Source organism: Phaeoacremonium minimum (assembly GCF_000392275.1).
Source record: "Phaeoacremonium minimum UCRPA7 unplaced genomic scaffold PA7_03_scaffold_457, whole genome shotgun sequence".
NCBI classification, from domain to species: domain Eukaryota; kingdom Fungi; phylum Ascomycota; class Sordariomycetes; order Togniniales; family Togniniaceae; genus Phaeoacremonium; species Phaeoacremonium minimum.
In genome coordinates, this window is record NW_006921359.1 from 64,689 (window position 1) to 84,435 (window position 19,747).

A 19,747-nucleotide genomic window follows, 5' to 3' on the forward strand; every position below is an offset into this window, starting at 1 on the left:
TCTCGGTAGCGAGTCGGTCTTAGCGAGCTAGCCAGCTCCGATGCTCCGAACTTGCCTGAGATGAGTAAAAGCAATAATACAGTTACGCCTCCAACGACAATCCAAGAGAATATTCCGGCCAGGATAATTTCCCTGTAAATCTTGCCTGCATCCTTTGTAGAGTTGTTGTGTGGGAATGGGCGATCAGGAATAGGGACATCGAGTATTCTGCACAATGGCTCCCAACCTTGGCTCACATCGTACCAGAAAAGCTTCTTCTCAGGAACCACGCTGCGTAAATGCTCCTCGTGCTTTCTCAGTGTGTCTTTCTGAATTTTTTCGTCGCCGTAACGCCAAAGGGTCATGTATCTGAAGAGGTCTCTCCATCGGCCATATACTCCAACTTTGGGGACCCAGAGAATGATGAAAGGGATGTACCAGTTCGACATCATGGAGTTCATATAGTCCATACTCTTCCACCAAGACTCGGTGTCGCGCGTAGTTGCAATGACTACCGCGTCAGGATATAGTTCCATCAACTCAGGGGTCAATGTTACTGCTGGGCAGTCCACTGTGGCAACATATCCATCCAAGATGTCAGCTAGAAGATATTGAACGTATTTCTTCTCTGCGAATGTTTTGGCAAATGGTGCCTTCTTCATAACCTCCATCCACTGATTGACTTGATGAAACGATCCACCAAGCGATTGAACGCCAGCATCGTGAACTGGTCCATCGAGCAATATTGTGAGAGCTTCATTGAGAGTCTTCGTGCCTGTGCGACACCTGGAAATGTAAGTTACGATGTTACACAAAATAAAGAGTAAACCCTCGAATATCAATGTGCTTACATTCCTGCTCCGATCACTCGAAACTTCGTGCCTGGAGGGCCAGGCTGAGATGGCGCTTGACCCATTATTGGCTGCAGTCTGCTTCGGTGCTATCCCTTTCGATTTGATATATGCCGTGAAGTGTTTCTCGAGGTCATCTTGGCGCGAGGAGGAGTGTCGAATCCGGGGTACATAAGCGCAGTTTTAAGATGTCGGGTCGTCCATGCGAGTGCGGCTGTCCGGCAACCGGGTAAAGTGCCAAGACATAAATACTGGAGCAGAGCGGCTGCGCTCTGAATCTTCTTAATTAGTATAACAGCTTTGATATTGTATAGTTCAAGGAGTTGAAAGAGCCCCATCACGCGCCAAGCCGGGTAAGCTCGTCATTTTGACTTGCAATTCCGTGATTACCACGGCGCTCCTTGTTAGCCTGTCTCCGGATAATGATCCCCAATCTTGGAACTCGGAGGATCAGCTGTGATATTTCCACATGAATCCCGGAGATTCAGAATTTACTGTGAGTAGCTGATGATCCACGGAATGCGCCCAGGCACCATTCGTTGCTTACGCCATGGTTACGCGGACTTAATAACTTTGAGACACGACACATCGCCTAAACCGACACCATTTGCAGATGAGCATAACTTGATGGCAAGGCCGGCATTTTTATAGCCTTGAAAGGTAGCCGCATAGTTGACAGTGCTTGCAATATGGGATTATAGATGTTACAGAGATATGTAGCAACACATATGTCTTGCGTTCTACTTCAAAGAAAGACCCAACTACCGGAACTATATTGAGAGCTCTTGTTTGCTGTCAAAGCGCCAAGGATAAGATACGTCCGATTATGAAGTGATCAATTCCTCAATCGACTGCAACTGGGAGCAAATAAAGAACGCTATTTGAAATAGACTCCTCGTGGACGAGTTCCAGAGATATTCACGTCAATATGGCTCTAATATCTGGGACAGATTTCTCTGCATGCCATAATCCTTAAGCTGCATCCTCGCATCTACCAAGGTGATGTAATGGCTGATATCTGCAGCATTCACCACATCACGCTCTCGACGAGCGACGCTCTAATAATCATAAGAGCTAATAGCGCCATTGTTAACCTTGGGTTCGCTTTGGCTTGGTGAAAGTACATATATGGAGACTTCTATAGGCACGCTATATCAGTCCTGTAAACTTCCATGGAGAGCATTCCCAAGTTCCTCACTGCCTCTCGCTTGCAACCTCTTCTGCTGTTACCGGGAACCGCTCCTCGGCACCCTGCCACGCAAATCCTCCTTCTACTGCTCCGCTCTTGCCTTTCTGGCCTTTGAGTTCACCAGCATAGCCATCCAGATCTGCCCCCGTGCCTCTTGCCTTGTCAGGCACGGTCTCTCCTAAGGCGCCGGCTCCAACGCCTTCGAGCCCACTATGCTCCTTTTTGTTTCTTCCGGCATGTGCACCGTGCACTTCCTGGCTAGTCTGACCCTGAACCGGCTTGCCGAACTCGCCCTGGTTGTAGACTGATCCTGAAGTCGCGCCAGGTAACGTGCTCAAGGGATCAGTGCGAGAAGAAGAGTCTACGTCGGGGTTCAGCGCCTGGCCGGGCGTCTCGTACTGTGCGTTTGGGCGGTGGGAGTATTCCTGGGGCGCCGTCCCCGGCTCATATGTCTCTGCGTGAAACTCGGGCCGAGCATCATTTCCGACTTTGACCCCTGGGGCATGCTATGCAACAGACGCAAGAAAATGTCAGCTAATAGTTTTGTATAGTATAGGAGTTGGTTGGGTGCTTACGCCTTTAGTGGTCAGTGGCTCTGAGGGAGGAACACGGCTGCGAAACTCTGTTCCAGCCTGAGCTGCTAGTGAATCCGTATTGCTTGTTGCGGACATGATGAGATGGACGAATAGAGAGAAAGATGCGAAAATCAGATTCTAGTGCTCGCGAGACTGATTGGGTGTCTTTCAAAAAAAAGAGAGTGAGACTTAGAATCAACTCTAAAAGTCACCCAGATGGCTGATGGCTTTTGCTCAATTATATACATATATGTCCGGAGTCGTTGGTGGGAGGTGAGTGGATGATGTCAAACATGCGGCAGGTTTACATCACAGTCCTCATTGTGGTGTGGAGAGAATGAGATAAGAGGGCCACTTTTTGCCGCCTTGCAAGCCAAAGAGAACACAACGGTTCCTGTCAACGCTGCCATCGATTCCAGAAGAGGAAGGAATGTGCAAATCAAAGGCGAAAGTGTACATTATGGTTTTCTGCGCGCAGCGTTTGGCAGTAATGACCATGTCAATTGACCATATTCAGACCAAAGGACCAACAGTCTGTCGTCAACTCGGAGCGGTTGCTCCTACGGCCCCACCGACCGATGGCGAGGTGAGCACACCGAAGGTGGAGAATTCTCTGGCGCAGGCAGCATTCGAGTTGAAACCAAAGTATTCATTGCAAGGTGTGAGGTTTTTTTTTTCTCAAGAGAAAGGGTGGTAATTAACGCGTGCGGTATCATGCAATGAGTGTTGAGAAGTCGCCCTTGCATGGTAGTTCAGATTTGCAAAAAAATGCTTCTATTTGTTTGTTAATTGTCAGTGAATTATAAGGCGAGCACCACACGTCTTACAGCTCAAGCAGCTAGACACTATCGAATAGACAGGTAAACGCGCAAGGAGGCTGTTCAACCCATCTTGGGATTGCTATTCCAAAATCCCCATGATATTAAAGCAAGAGACGGAACGACAGACAGATTTGGTCCAAGTAGGCGGGCGGACATCATACTGCACTGCATCGGAGATAAGTGAGACGGGGAGAAGGGCAAGAATCCATCATCCAGCCATGAATCTTAATGCATTTTGGTCAACTATAATTCAGTTTTGTTCATGTCATTTCAACTCAGGACAGATCATTACGTTCAGTTTACCTTAATGCAACCGACCATCAGGATGAAGGGGGCGATCGAGAAGAAGGAAAAAAAAAAAAGAAGCGGCGACGAATTCCGCAGGGGCAGTGCCGCCTCCTGTTGTGACAGAAGTGTGGGGCCCGAGCTCCTCATAGGGGTTTTCGTGTCGCCGAAGGGCTATAAATAGGTAGTTCACGAACACGACTGAACACACTGGCGCCCCAGTAACACGAACCCGATGTTAGCATTTTTTACTTAATCAGCCGGTATGTCCTAACTGTAGCCGCACCCGTAGGCCAGACGGGACGGGACCTGAACAGTCGCAGTCCAGCCCACCGAGTCTCGAATCTCCAAGGACATAATTACATGGTTACCTATTGCACTTCAGCGTAGAGAGCGATCCGGTGCGGCTGAAGGACTTTGGGGCGTTGTGATGGAAAGGGGCGCCGGGCTGAGAGAGGGGGTTCTCTGTTGGTTCTCTTGTCTCTGGTTGTTTGGCCAACCACAAGCACGCAGAGACGATTGGGGCAGCCCGGGAGCCGCACCGGACAGGCGCCGCCGCTCTTCGACAGCGAATGGCGAAGCAATTCAATCAGCCCATTCAGCCGTTCATTCATTCATTCATTCATTGCCGTGCCGATGCTGTGCGGAATAGACTACTACGCAGTATGTGGAAGTAGAGCAGCCCCGGAGGTATCTAGGTTGCCTTAACTACCTAACTGCCTGAACCCAGAAACACTAACATTGCTTCCTGATCTACCTACTGCAAGAAGAGGCTGTGTCAATTAAGTAGCGACGCTGGTCTAAAGCTACTTACCTTAAATTATTCCCAGTTATGCTTCATTGCTAGTCTCGGCCTGCCTAAGGTACTACGGCACGACTCATATGAGTGACAGACGGACTCAAAGCCACCTGGGCAAAGACCGCACGGGGCATGTTAGCGTGCAGGCTGTGTGAAACCGCCGCCTCAGCCCCTAGCTCTCTGGCAGCCAAAATGTCTCTCTCTGAGTCCCTCTTTCTTGCTCCGATGCAAGCCATGCTGCCATGTTGGCATCCAGTGTAGTCTCAGGCGATTCGCCCTAGAAATGGGCGGGCTCCTCCACCTATTTCAATTGATCGATATCAATTATGTTGGTGAATGAGCTTGGTGTAGATACTTGAAGTAAACCAAATCCAATACGGAGTTGAATGAACTGCCCAGGTGTTACGTTGCCACGGTTATTACTAGGTAAGGTAGGTACGAATGTACAGTACAGGTCAATACTGGAAATGGCAAGTGCGACCCCACTCACCTGAGCTAGGTCAGGTTGCCCCGGACACTGATGCTGCACCTGCCACCTGCACTGCAAGGGACCCCGCCGCCTGTAAGCAGTAAGCATTGGTGGGGAGTTAAGGAGGGAAAGTCGCATGTAACTCACGCCGTCCGTCGGTGGCTGCAGGTGCTGGAACAAGCCAAAGCGCCTCCCCTGAGGCTGTTCCCTCAAACTCAATACGAACAGGAAGACATACCTACCTATCCATCACCTGTCCAGCTTGTTCTTCCCGGAATACGAAGCCCTCCTCGACTAAATCGCTCCGACTTCCGCCCTCGCATCGCCCTCGCCCTCGCCATCCTCTACTCCCTTCCTCCTTTCCTCCTCTTCATTTCAACTTCTGGCCTCGTCCCAAGTCGACATCAACAGCGATCGAGTCTGCAATAACGACGACAATTACGACGGCGACGACCGCTGCTTTCTAGCCCACTTCGATCGACTACGGCACATCGACCAAGAGACACACACACGAAACAAGCAATAGGCCTGGCGGTATATTTCGCAAATTCAAATTGGAAAACAAGACAAGAAGACGAGAGAAAGGAAGAAAAAGGGAGACAAGCTCTCTCCCAGCCAAGCGTTGCATCAGCGGCTCGTCGCGGCGATCTCGACAAAAAAAGGAGGAAACACATCTGCTTCAGGCAAGAAACACCGGCGCTGCAATCAGCCTATCTGTCTGTCTCTCTGTCTCTCTGTGTCCCTGTATACCGCTGGCACATTGCTACCTTTTGCCCGGGACGGGTGTTCGCTCTTTCAACCCACTGCCTCATTCGTTTCATTCATTGAACGAACAGCCTTTGTACCGAAACGGCGTCTTAAAAAGGGGCACCTTAGAAGACAGGCTACCACTGGCCCCCACGAAATCGACCCCTTCTCTGACAACATCTCGCAAATCCCGTCCGGCTCCTGTTCTGTCACTCTGTCGGGCTGGTTGCCTGTCTGTCTGTCAATCCATCTTTAGGTAACAACCTACTGCCACAAAGGCCTTGTTTTCGCTGCTCCTAGCCCCGGGCGGTGACGTCCCGCTCGCCGCCGCCGTTGAAATAAGTTGGCGGGACCCGGCCCAGAAAACAAGGAACCGCCCGCCCCCAATAGCGTATACCTTGTTATACTGGGCATCATAAACTCCACTCTTGCATTAGGGACCGCACTTTGAGGTAGGGAGATGATTACTTGCACCTCTTAAGCTTGATTGAGGCAGAACGGACATTAACAGCCTGCCAGCCTGCCATCATGCCTCGCTACTCATTCGACTCCGAATCCGCGGAGAGAGAACCCCTTGAAAACCAGTACTCCTACTCCCCTCAATCCCGCCAGCCATACCGCCAGCAACAGCAGCAACAACAACAGCAACAACAACACTACCAACAATATCAGGACTCTCCAGACTACCGCTACCACCAGAACGATAACAACAACAATAACAACGGTCAGGCACAGTACCAGCAGCAGCAACAACAACAAAATTACGGCTCCCCCACCCGCTCAGATCGTCCCGGTGCACACCCAGATTCACACTTCGGTCGCTTGCGTCAAGAAAGGCGCCTGAGCCGTGACCGCTCTGCTAGTGGTGGTCCGTCGTATCTTGCGACTGGAGCCGCCGCCGGGGCAGCAGCAACCAGTGCTCAGTACAGTGACGCAGTCTCTCCCATATCACCGCCGCAGCCCCCACCTCATCGTGACGCCGACGGCCGGTACTGGGGCCAGGAGTTAGGCTACGGCACTGGGCCCCAGAGTAACATCACTCCAGGTGCGGACAACTTTGGCGAGGCAGCAGCCGGTGGCTTGTCCGGTGTTGCTTACAGTGTTGCAGACCGGCATCCCCGAGAAAGCGGCGTCGAGGCCATGAGCGGCCCGAATTATCCTCAGCAGGCCTACCAGAGCCAACAGCAGCAGCAATATGGCAGGGGAGCTGGTAATGGCCCATACGGCAACGATCAAGCATCACAGGGCCTACACCCAGCGGCCTATGCAGCAGGCTACACGGGCGACCGAAACTCACACTCGAGCCTTGCAGGCCTCAACGCCGCTGCTGTACCACCAGGGGCCGCCTCGCCGGGCATGAGGACGCCCTCCAGGAGCCCTCACCGTGCTTACAATGATTTGTATTCCGATGATCCATACCAAGGCTACTCAGGGATGCCCAATCCCAGCCTGGGCGTGGTGAACCCTCACGATATTGAAGACGACGGTGACGAAGGTCTTGAATATGGGCGGCGCGGCCATCGAACAAGCATGCTCAGCCTCGGTGGCTCAAGCAATCGGAGTGGTCACCATGGGACTGCGGCTGCGGCTGCAGGTGCAGGTGCTGGCGGAGCTGCTGCTGGTGCGGGCGTCATGGGTGCCTTGGGCGGTCTCGTGGGACGAAACGCTGCGGGACGGAGCGGTGGGCCTAGTGGGCAGTATGACCCCGTCCACAATGGTAGTACCGGCTACCAAGGCGGCGGAAGTGCGTACGATCTCGGTAGTAATCGAGCAGAAAAGTCATCAGACTGGCTATCCAAACAGAGCGGTAGCTCGAAGAAGTGGAAATGGGTCATCATCATTGGTATTGGCCTGGTAATTGCCGCTGGTATTGCGTGCGGCATTGTCTTTGGCGTGGTTCTCAAAAACAAAAATGGCTCGTCGAGTTCATCCGGATCGGCATCGGATGACGAAGATGCCAACGGCGACCTCAATATCAACAGTTCTGAGATCAAAAAGCTCCTGAACAACGCCGATCTTCATAAGATATTCCCCGGGGTCGACTACACGCCGCTCAATACTCAGTATCCCGATTGCCTTCACTCCCCGCCGTCCCAGAACAACGTTACAAGAGATGTCGCTGTACTTTCACAGCTGACCAATACCATCCGGCTCTACGGCACAGACTGTAACCAGACTGAGATGGTGATTCATGCGTTGAAGCAGCTCAAGATGGACGATACTATCAAGATCTGGATGGGTGTCTGGCAGGACAACAACGACACAACTAACGCGCGTCAGCTAGAGCAGATGTGGACAATTCTCGACACGTATGGTGAGACGCCGTTCAAGGGTCTCATTGTTGCCAATGAGATTCTCTTCCGAGAGCAAATGACAACGAGCGAGCTTGGCACGCTACTAGCTTCTGTCCGGACCAACCTCACCTCCAAAGACATGTCACTGCCGGTGGCGACGAGCGACCTGGGTGACAAGTGGACAGCCGAGCTGGCTCAACAGAGCGACTACGTCATGGCTAATATTCATCCATTTTTCGGTGGCATCAATGCGAAAGACGCTGCATCTTGGACATACTCTTTCTGGGAGAATAACAATGGTCCCTACTTCAAATCAGATGCCGATAAGAATATCATCTCGGAGACGGGATGGCCCACACAGGGCGGCACGGACTGTGGTACGGATACCGTTACTGACTGTCCTGACGCTTCTGTCGCCGGGATTGACGAGTTAAATCAGTTCATGGAGGATTGGGTGTGTGACGCCCTGACGAACGGCACGCAGTACTTCTGGTTTGAAGCGTTTGATGAGCCTTGGAAGATCCAATTCAACGAGGAGGGCAAGAAATGGGAGGATCATTGGGGCCTGCTCGACGTGAATCGCAAGCTCAAGAGCGGTGTCAAAATTCCTGACTGCGGTGGAAAGACGGTATAATGCTTCTTTGACGAGACATGGATCCACAACTGGATGTATTTGTATTGGATATGGGCTTGTTTTATATGGCGATGACATACGGCGTGTATTACAGTTATGATGCATGTGCACGGGGGAGCCGAAACGAGACGGAAAACAGAAGGGAGATATCAGGGTCAGGTATAGGCGTTCAGGTAGATAACTTCTTTCTTCACATCTGGCAGGTCATGTTAAGCAGGACTCTTGGCTTTGTAATTAGGCCCCCTTAGGTAGGCTTTGGACAGATGGACGTCTAATGAAGAATAGTATCCTATGATTTCATGTTTTGGTATCTGCAAATGCCCTTTCCCGAATTGATCATGTGTTTACCCCCTAACTTGTACGCCACAATGCATCTACTCGTCAGACGGCGTGTATTTCTTCCGCTACCGGATGCGTTGATTGACCTAAACATTGATAGCATATAGCATCACGAAACAATTTAAGTCTCAATGCAGAAGCCGCGTACGACGCCATATAACCCAGGAAGCTCTTTACTTCTCCCGGGCGAGATAACCCGCTTCTACTCACGTCGCTCTTCTTCATTCTCTAACTTCTCTTGAAACTTCTATCATCAATTTGTCAGGCGGCCTCGGCTTTCAGTGAATTGCTTCATCATGGCACAAACAACCATTCACCACGGTCCATCCACTTCCATTCCATCCGGTGCCTCACCAGGCCTCCAATTTCTCAAAGGGTTCCTCGCCGTTCTGGACTCGCTTGATCCAGACCAGGTCCAGACCCTAACAAACTTCCTCACGCCTGATGCCGCGTTTGCCATCAACGGAGGCGCGCCCGTGCCTACGGAGCAGGTCCTGTCTATGCTCACCATGCGCGGGCAGAAGCTCGCTCGGTTCGGCCACGAGGTCCATGTGGCCTGGGACATAGAGAGCGGCGCGGGGAGCAGGACGGTCATGTACGAGAGCACGAGCGTCACGGTGTTCAAGGACGACCCGGCGGCGGCGGAGATCAGGGTGCGCGAGTTCAACATTGTCGAGCTCGTGGGTGGGGGGCAGGACGGGGCGAGCTGGAAGGCGAAGGAGCTGAGGACTTTCATGGATGCTAGTGCGGTGTACAAGCATGCGCAGAGCCTACAGGCGAAAGCCGATTGATGACGATTCCACTGAGGAAGTCATGGCGAGTCTAGAGGATGGGTGAAAAATGTCGTTTCCAGTTTTGTCTTCGTGTCTTTGGAGAAGAATAGCAGATTGTGATCATTGTTTATCAAGTCACCTCAGCCTGGATTCACTTTGCATCCGTCCATTCTGAGATCTTCAATCTTGTGAATTTAGCGGATTGTCTATGGACCTATGATCTTCAGAAGTTTACCAGCGTATAATCAGAGTTTCATCGTCGTAATTGACACTGGAAAAGGAATATCTTTGTCTGAACTACAACGATGTTGGAAAGACGCATTCGCGGCAGTGTCATCGCACGACAGAGCTAATGTGTCTGTGCCAAGAGCTTCGAAGCGAACACTGACCATTGTTAATATAGAAATTTATAAGTGTATCTGCGACACAAGGGACGCTTTCAGTTGCCAGTCTCGGGAGGGTACAATGGCTTACATATTATCAGCGGTGTTGTCATCACATATCCACGTTTCATTCACGCTTAGCTGATTAATGACGGAGTCATATTGAAACATCTTGGTGATGCTGGGATTTCTGGACTCAACAAAGCAGTTGTACCATATATAAGGGTCACTGCCTACTCCGTTTGGTGTCAGCGCTGGTCCATGAGCTGCGCATTCGCCTTCGACGCCAGTCGCTGGATTGCGGAGCTGAAACACAATAGAGCTATTCTCTCTACTCAAGGGGTTGCCAAGGACTATTTGCGTGTTCACTACAGTCAAGTTGACCAAAGCGGCGGATCGAGAGGTACAATCCTCTGCGTTTCTTGTCATATAAACTTCGTGAGATGTCGTATTCTGCACGAAGTTCGCAATGGTAGACGAGCGGTGCCACAGAGCAATGGAAGCGAGTTTTGGAAGCTTCATCATCAATAATGTTGATATATAGTGAGAAATCAGTTATTGGCGATGGCATAGCTCAACCGACTGGAAGTAGGGTACAGTATGGTTGTCACCATTGGCTTGTACAGCACCGAGCCATCAACCTTGCAGGTCTCGGAGATGAGGCCACAGTTTTGGCCTGCCTAAGCTTCAAAGAACCCTTTTCGTATGCTCTCTTTAGCATGAAATAGGAGCCCCGCATGTCGGGCCTTTGGAATTATGATTTCTAGCCATGGTGATAAGGTCACATATCAGCCGGAATAGGCCAGCGACATTTCTCCAAATTAGACTGTGACGTCTATTCGTGAGACCCATTTTGTCTATATTATTGTATCAAGAGCCCCACAATGGGCTTGATTGGCATTTCGGGTAACTATCAATATGATGGCTATCGATACTAATGCGGTGCGTGAGGCAAGGATGCACATGTGTATCGGCTTCCTGTCTATTAGAGCTCTCTAGTAACTAAGGAATTGAGTCATTTGAATTATTTAGATATGTAGGCAGTATCAGTGGCAAGGCCACGAGCATGTCTTTTCCAAACGAATAGTAGTGATATCGTGTCATTGTATCAATTTTAGGCCGGAGTGCACTGAGACATATTGAATGGAAACCTCAGAGCTCAAACATCGCGCTAGATGCTTCAAACACGTTCTTAGATCTTGACTCTTCCAATTATTGCTCTTGATCTCGAAGACGAACGTAATTCGATTGATCTGGATGGTTTCAGCGATAATCATGATCACCAGGTGACCCGAAACATTACGCTTGTCCTCCCTGTAGTAGATATTTGGCAGCTTCTAGGAACAGGGTTCTAATGTGCAGGCCTAATGTTAACGTTACGCGGGGCTTTCTAGATTCTCGGCCTGTTTTAACTCGTTCTTAGCTCTGAAGCCAGGTGCTTATCAGGGATCCTACAAGCATCACGAGCATGTGGCTGACATCCAGTTTGGGCTGGGCTGCAATGGAACATCCCGTCCGTCTTCTGCAGAAGCCAGGAGCTTTTCAAAACATGTTTTGGCATACTGTCGATAAAGTCGGAAATCCTTGTAGAGATTGACCCTGAAGTTTCAGAGTCTGTCGCCTCGTCCAGCTGCGGCTCTCAGGCTACAACGTTAGTGTTGTTGTATGTTGTATCCTGGCAAGCCTGGAGCAGGGTGAGGCAAATCGGATCGGATGCGCATTTTACTCGAAAAGGAAGCTGTGCCGTACCCAAGCCATCGATATCGTGATTTCTCGGGTCCAGCCCTCTGGGAGCTTTGTCAATTCAGCCTGGTCCCTGTATGGAAGGAACCTGGAAACGGGAGAAGCAGGGCATGTGCGATTGCACAGACGTTGCTGTGCTGTAACCTCTGTGCAATCTGTGGACAGCACCGCCATTCGCCTCGGTGTTGAAGTACTACTCTAGTTTTGTTCTTGATCGCACCGAGAACCGGCTCGAAAGTGGTATGACGATGACAGCGGGCCGGCTCTTCCCTGCGGAAAGGACAGGAGACTTCTGGATGGTCCTTTGACCCTCCTCTTGCATCGCCGCAAATACCGCAATTACCTCACATGTCTCTGCTCTACACTTTTGGGCCGATGACATTATGAAATGAAGAAAGCGGCTCCCAACTCACGGAACTCTCTGCCCCAGTGCCCAGTGACCAGGCTCCCGAGTTTTCGAGAAGCTTTAAATGACGCCTTTCCAGCCTAGTTCAAGCCGATATGCCGCCCGCTCCGCAGTGCGACCGGTGGCGCTACTCCAGCAGTGCGGTGGTGTTTGGGATTTCCCCGGGCCCCCGCCACCGTTTCGGCCCTTTTCCACAGATGAGCAGCAGACCGCTCGCTCCATGACAGACAGAAAATACTATGCAGTAGAGAGAAAAAGGACAGCGGGCTTTCCCATTCCCATGCACACACCCACATAAACACAGACACAAAATCTGCATGCGCGTGCCCATGCATGCGAGAGACATGGCATGGGCATGGCAGTCGGTGGCATGCCGGGGTACCGATGGCAGACAACCAACTGACAGAGGATTAAGGTATTCCGGGATGTGGGTTCAGTGACTTCATTCGAGTTGGCTTGACTCGACTTCACTTCATTTCTCTTCTCTTCTCATCCTCTTCTTTGCGTTGGAGATCGGCGTTGCATTCATTGGAAGGCCACTTTCCAAGGTCAAGTCAAGAGGACTCTTCAAGGCCATGACTAAGGCCATCTGGTCTCTTCGATAATTTCGCCTGTCTTTTGCGTAATCGTTGAATCCCTGCAAGTTCTTAGTTCTACCAGTCGAGTTTGATACGATGTTAGTCAGTGCTCTAGGCTACGCCCTCCTGAGTAAAGCTCCTCGTTGAGAAACCTCAAAGCGCGTCGCCGATAATTTAGCTAGCTAGCTGGTGGAGGCAGACACATCTCGCCCTCTGGGGAAGCCTAGGTATGCAAGTTATTGTACATACAGCAGCAGTCTACCAGGAACTAGCAATTGAGTACAGACATCACTCGTAGTGTAGAGCAGGGTGCTTTGGAGGAGAGTAGTAGAACCCAATTGATGGTATCATAGGCTAAAGAAGGTTGAAAAGGGGAAGACGAATCCAGCTCCCCTCCCCCGGTCCCCGTCCGGGGTCTGCCTCGACTGTGTGCGAAAGGCTGCACCAAAAGGACAAAGGGGCCTTGGGGCCACCACCCCCAGAGGATTTCGTCCATGGGTCTGGGTCCATCTCATAGGCTCCGAGACAACTGACTAGCCTCCGAGGGATGTAGGGGTTCATCCCACCCCCCACTAGAGTAGCACTGTAGTGTACGTACCTAGCCTCGACTCTCCGCAAGAGAAAGTGACAGAGACAGATGCCCCGGGCGGAGGCACGGCCAGGGCAAGGGGGGCGGGCAAGGGGAGCAGTTTAGGGCCGTGAGAGGAACCTACAAGTACGGTGTCGATCTGCAGTCCTGGCATGCGTCCGTCGTCTGTGCCTGGCAGCATACACTTACACATTGCATTCCAAGGGCATTTCACCTTAATCCACGTGGGTACATGCGGCAGTAACTCCACTCGACGGCGCCGTATATCCCATCTCAGCATCGCTCCAAAGCTTTAACCCCAGAGCCGACGATGATCTCAATGAACAGACCTTCATTGAGGCTGGCGCGCATGTAAGAAGACAGACCGAAGGAAGGGCGCTCAGAACAGAGCGTCTCGCGCCACGCGCACTCCCGCCGATACCCAAGGAGGAGAGACAGAGTGACAAAAGCCCCTGGCTGGCCTTCTCGCCGGCTGACTGACGATGGATCCCCGAGCGGTGAGAGGCGCGACCTCGGCTGCGCTCGCCGCCATCGGTCAGACGGGACACTCGATCACCGACTTTGTCCGCGATGTGCCTTTCGCACGCACCAATCTGGACCCCTTGACTTATGAGTTATCAGACCTTCGCACGCTTCTTGAGCGACTGCAAGACGGCGTGGTCATTCCCCCGCCGCTGCAAGCATCTACGCTATCTCTCGTGGGAGGATGTGGCCTTGTCTTGGCACGCATCGATAGTGTCCTGGCTGATTGCGGTGACGGCCCTCTGCGCAGCGGCCGCTGGGTGACCAAGGCTAAGGATGAGATCCGAGGCCTCAAGGTCGGACTGCAATCGTCTCGCAGAGCCCTGCGATTGGCGCTGGAAGTAGCTAATCTGTATGTTCATTGTCCGTGTCATGTGTCGTCGTTGATACTCGATATGGTGAAACGCATTCCACTGCCGCTTCAACAGCCGTACTGACCATTATCTTGTATTTAGGTCAGCTGCCAACGAGTTTATGGCTGACCCCAATGCCATCGGCATCGGGGCTACAGACATCAAGCAGGACGCGAGCGAGCTTCTCATCCGCATTCATCAGCTACGAGCGCGCATCCCTGGGCCTGAGCGAGATTATCGTGGCTTCAACTTTGGATTACTGAAGTCACTTGACGGAATGGTCAGCTTTGTAGAATCCGTTTGGGGAGATGCGATCACTGGTCGTCTAGAGAGGTCTCCAGTGGACCACGAGTGAGTCATCCTAATGCATTTCTGTATATTTGAAGTGTAGGGTGCGCAGCAAACTGCTCTGCCACGCCGCCTCATCTCATTCTAATGTCTCTACTGCGGCGACGGATGAATTGGCTGATAGCGTGTTAGTGATGGCCAATATCAGATGAATTTCCAGGAATCAGATCCGAGACAGAATCGTCATCCTCTCAAGCAACTCACTCATGCACTTAGCAGGATATCAACGTCAGATAGCCATGCCAACTCTTTCTCAAGCTCCGACTCTAGGCCCACGTCGGAAGCTTCAGGAACTTGGTTTTCTACCGAAGATGAAGAGACTCTATACTCGAAGCCACAACGGAAGACATCTAGGCCAGCACCTATTCAGAGGCGAAAAACAAATGAGACAACCGGATCCAATGATGATCCAGCGTCGCGAAGGTTGCGAACATCTTCCCATGCCTCCATTCCTGCATATAGCCTCTATCCGCCTCCACCAACGAAGCCACTACCAGCAATACCCCCTCAGCGGATAACCTCTCAAAGATCCTCAGAGTCAAATGTCCCATCTACTCCAACCTCCCGCAACTCGAAAGGCTCTGCCACTACCAACTCTACCTTTAGCCGGGTCTCCAACGGATCATCTTCCTATCCAGTTGCCCCTATTTCTCCCCCTAAACCCTTAACCATCCAGCAGCCTCGTCCCCCCACACGCAATACTACCTCAGATGTTAATATTGTTCCGTGGAAGCATGTTTCTCAAAGAGAAAAAGATCCCGCCATGGTTTCATACTTGGACGTATCGCCTACCTGCTCAGTCCTTGTCAGCAAGCATGGAAACAACGTTATTCGTTTTACTGATCTACGCTCGGGTGATTTACAGAGCACAATCAAAGTGAGCTTTTATGTACAAAATCAAATACGATCACGGGATTTCTTTGTCCGCAGCCATGCTATTCTATCCGAGACCACAAATCTCGTGGCCATCACTAGCGGTTTTGGAAATACCTTGGAAATTTGGAACTGGGCCAAGCGCAAGAAGCTGCAGACCATCGAGGAGGCATACCGGTGGGCGACCGTCCGCGGCGATATTCACGAGCAGAGTTGGCCGCCCCTAGCAACGTATCGCGAGGACAATGATACCATCGATCTGTATCCTGTCAACAGAGATACCAAATCCAAAAAGCCGTTCACGAAGCCAAGAACAATCGAATTTCGCAAAGCCGGCATGCCACATATCCCGAAGTGTCCAGAGATCGCGTACTCAGCAACCGCACCCTTACTTGTTGCGGTTGCCGGCCCCAGGCCACCACGTGTTGGTCTCCCTCCGCCAGAGCATGCAGCGATACTCATGGCCTGGGAGCTCGATAGTAATTCAACGCCGACGCACCGGCCATACAAATTCGTCATGCCAGCCCACCACACAGAGTTGGAGACAGCACTTCCTCTGTGTCTCTCCACATACGGAAGCGTGGCTGTCTCGATCTGGATTCCTGCCAGTTATCGCGCTGTGCCTAACCGTGGGAAGCAAGGGGGCTGGCTCCTCGAAGCTGTCACGGTGACTCATCGCCAAGTGCTGATATGGGACTTCGCCGCGAACACCACAAGGGTATTTCCTATTCCGGATACATTGGCCTGTGTTTCGCCAGACTGCCGCTTCGTAGCGTATTGTGATGCAAAGAGGGGCCGGCTGCTTGTGTTGGACGCAATGAGCGGCAAAGGGCTGTGGCAGTGGCCGCAGGCGGAGTTGGAGGGCAAAGCAGGATTTGAGCAATTGGCGGATCTGAGCCGGATCACGGATCTCTCTTTCTCGGGAGATGGCAAGCTTTTCTTCGTTGCGGATATGAATGGTGGAGTTGGAGTCTTCGAGGTCCGGGAAGGGAATGGTCAGGGCGTGGAAATCTGGGCGAGATAATCGGATGGAGGAAATAGGATTGGAACGCTCGGCTTAGACTTGGGAGTTGGAGGCGGAGAATTTCAACGGCAGTCGAATATGAATGCCATGACAACGGTCCTTTCAAGCTGTTGACTTGTGTGACTGTATCTATACGGATCGCTAGCTACCTACTACAAATGATCTGTTGCAAATCGTACTTTCAGTTTAATATTGTAGTGCAAAGTATCAGCCATTATTGGATAGATTAGACTTATGCAAAACGCGATGAAGTGGGAAGCCGGTTACAAACTTCCTGCACGTGGATGGAATATGCAAGCTATCGTAGTATGCATGACTTGGTAGCCCATCAACAAATAGCAGACTTTAATAGATCCAGATACTCTAACTAGCTGCAGTAATAGAGCATAGCGTGCTTATTGAAATCGCTCCAGGTAAGCGAGATCGGTGGCGTTGTATTCCTAGGTTACAACGTTTCGTTCTGACGATAATTGGTGGCGCTTCCGCCTCAATTAACTACCCCTGACTACTCATATTGTCACCTGATGACTGCTCGTACTCCTCGCTTCGATCTGTAAGTTGCACCCCCGCATCTCTTGAATACGCCACTGGTTCAGGCTTCCCTTTCATGACCTCTTGGAAGGAACTTTTTAGACTTGCTCACAGGACAGCACATATGTCTGCGGCCGTTCTCTTACCAAGGCTGCTTCTATGGGTTCTTCTTGCGAGAACTACTTCTAGCATTCACCATTATGAGCCTATAATCACTCCGCCTCCTTTGCTCAGAGTAAGGGACGATTCCGTTGAGACTAGGACTGACTTTGTTGGATATGAGCTCGGGTTTGACAACACTTGTGGGTCTAAGCTGCTCTGAAAGTTTTCAGACTTCGCATTAACGCATCCTGAGATACTCCGCAATTCTGTTATGGATGGGTCACGAGCTTCAGTAGCTTTTCAATTACTGCTATCAGACAGACTTGTGCGATTTCCCCATAGGATGCGACAATAGCTCGATTATCGAGACGATATTTGAGACAGGCACTCGCTCTAGAACTGAGACTGTGCCATGGTGAGAAGCCATACCCTTATTTTAGGTCTCCTTTCTAATATAATCTAGTGGAGGACAAGTTCGATATCATCCGCCTCTATAGATATCAGCTCCACGGAGTCCGTTTCGTCCATTTCATCCACTGGTGATAGTGCAAGCTCTCAAGAGCCAGCGCACACAACCACTACATCAACCAGTGAAGCTGTTGGCTCTTCTCGCAAATCTGGTCTGAATCATACCGATCAGATAGCCATTGGGATTGGGCTCGGATTGGGTATTCCCAGTGTCGTCATCGCCTTGCTAGCATGGCTTTGTCCGCATCCACTACGCGCACTCAGAAAAAAATCAGAGCCACAGATAATCGAGCAACCAACACCCGGAACAAAATCCGAATTACCAACTCACCCTGCCAGTCATGGAGTACCACCGGCTGGTCAGTGGGCGCCAGAAACCGGATACTGGCAGCATTATGGAGATGGATACAACCATTCCCAGGCGACACCCGCTCCGGTAAAGATACACTCGTATCAACGACCGGCTGAGCTTTATGCCCCAAGATGACGACGGTGCAATTGTCTTCGTCGGGTATGTCCTCTCGTTATAAATCAAACTGTGTGGATGATGCATTCTTTGTCGATCAGAGTACATTTTATTCCTCACAAACAGCTTCAACAATCGAAACTACACTTCACAACGTATTGTGACTGCTAGAAGCTGTTTAAAGATCTTTCGTAGCTAGATAATGATCCAATCAACTTTGCAATAGACAGCTCCTGTTAAAAGTGACGGTCACTGATCACACTAGTGTTATTTGATTCCTTTCATCTGAGTATTTTGTCTTTCACCGCTTTCTATAATACGATCATCGCTATATAACTATTTAACATTACTAGCGAAGAATGCGAGAGGGTTGCTGGTGTCAATCGTAAGGTTGAAGACGTTTCACCAGGTGGAGACAACTGATATAACTGTATTGCTGTCGGGTATGTCGTTTATTGGATGCACTCCGATGAAGTCTTCAGCATAATTTTGACAACGTGCTAAACTCAAGTTGCTAATAGGACCCCTGTCGGTATCCCCAATGTCTCCCTGCCCACAGAAAGAACTCTGCAGCGCCAGTGGGGGTTGATCAGATCCTCCATAACCGGGTCCACGTATGCACCTTAAGATATTCAAGAGAGCTCTTCAAGGACCCCTAACACGTGAAGTATCGGATAGCGGCTCGTTACGCATCTAAAAAGGAATAGCAGAACTGTCAAAACGGGGCGATGCTAAGCTATTTACAGAGAGGTGCGCTAGTTGTTTGACACTATCCAGGGCCTAGCGCCGATACTTTCAGCTGAACCACGGTGATGGTCGACTTGGAGGCCGAACTGTTGGTGTAGAACGCGCCATATGTCCTGCGCCGCTCATCACCTGATATTTAGGCGTTGGCATTTGGACAGCTGAAGGCGATCCTTTTCCTGGTTAAGGTTGACTAGATGTCGTTCGGAATGGCGGGACACGAGCCCCTTTTGGTGCTCAAAGTCAAAAGTCGTGGCTAATAGATAAAGCTTCTACCCCCTTTGCTTCTGTCGCAGTGGTTAAATCTAAATGCCAACTAACCAATTTTCATCTATGGCTTTTGAGAGCTATTAGGGCGTCAAACGCATGTTCTAATTGCTCATCCTTCTTGCCGCTATCGTTCTGTGACCATTTCCAGTGGCTTTGCTATCCTCTGAAGCCCCAATGCCATCATCCACGCAAAACATCGGTCCGCTACCAACTCCCATTCCGGTAGCACCGGATGGAAGCTGGGAGTGGCTCACTAAAGATGAGTGGGAGACGTTTATGTCACTGATTGACGCCGTCCTTCCGCCTATAGTCACTGAGGCAACTTTGACGGACAAGCAAAATCAGAAAAGAATATCACAGACAATCTACGACCAGGAAACCAAGAAAACCCTTGATAGTGTAGCGAATCCTCCTAATTGTGAGAAGTTCGGAAAGTTCTTGAAAGACAAACCTTCCGACAGACCGGAGTTTGTTGCAGCAGCTAAAGGAGGCTTGAACACTGTACCCGCTGATGGAAAGAAACAATTGAAAAGCGTGCTTGGCCTTCTCGGGTAAGTTATTTCGTCAGTCATCATGAATCTCGGTGGCTGAT

At 50.8% G+C, this 19,747-nt stretch overlaps 3 protein-coding genes across 3 annotated transcripts; all 3 read left to right on the forward strand.

The window, feature by feature from the left end:
* Nucleotides 1-6,243: 6,243 nt before the first annotated feature.
* On the forward strand, nt 6,244-8,643 carry UCRPA7_6263 (putative endo-beta- -glucanase protein; the record flags this gene model as incomplete). Its single annotated transcript, XM_007918802.1, has 1 exon — nt 6,244-8,643. The coding sequence occupies one exon, from the start codon at nt 6,244-6,246 to the stop codon at nt 8,641-8,643; it is 2,400 nt and encodes a 799-aa protein (XP_007916993.1).
* Nucleotides 8,644-9,278: 635 nt separating this feature from the next.
* UCRPA7_6264 (hypothetical protein) lies at nt 9,279-9,773 on the forward strand (the record flags this gene model as incomplete). The annotated part of the gene is made up of 1 exon (XM_007918803.1): nt 9,279-9,773. One exon carries the CDS (start codon nt 9,279-9,281, stop codon nt 9,771-9,773), a length of 495 nt encoding a protein of 164 aa, XP_007916994.1.
* Nucleotides 9,774-13,936: 4,163 nt separating this feature from the next.
* UCRPA7_6265 (hypothetical protein) lies at nt 13,937-14,684 on the forward strand (the record flags this gene model as incomplete). Its single annotated transcript, XM_007918804.1, has 2 exons — nt 13,937-14,328; nt 14,432-14,684. The coding sequence occupies 2 exons, from the start codon at nt 13,937-13,939 to the stop codon at nt 14,682-14,684; spliced, it is 645 nt and encodes a 214-aa protein (XP_007916995.1).
* Between the last annotated feature and the right edge of the window lie 5,063 nt (nt 14,685-19,747).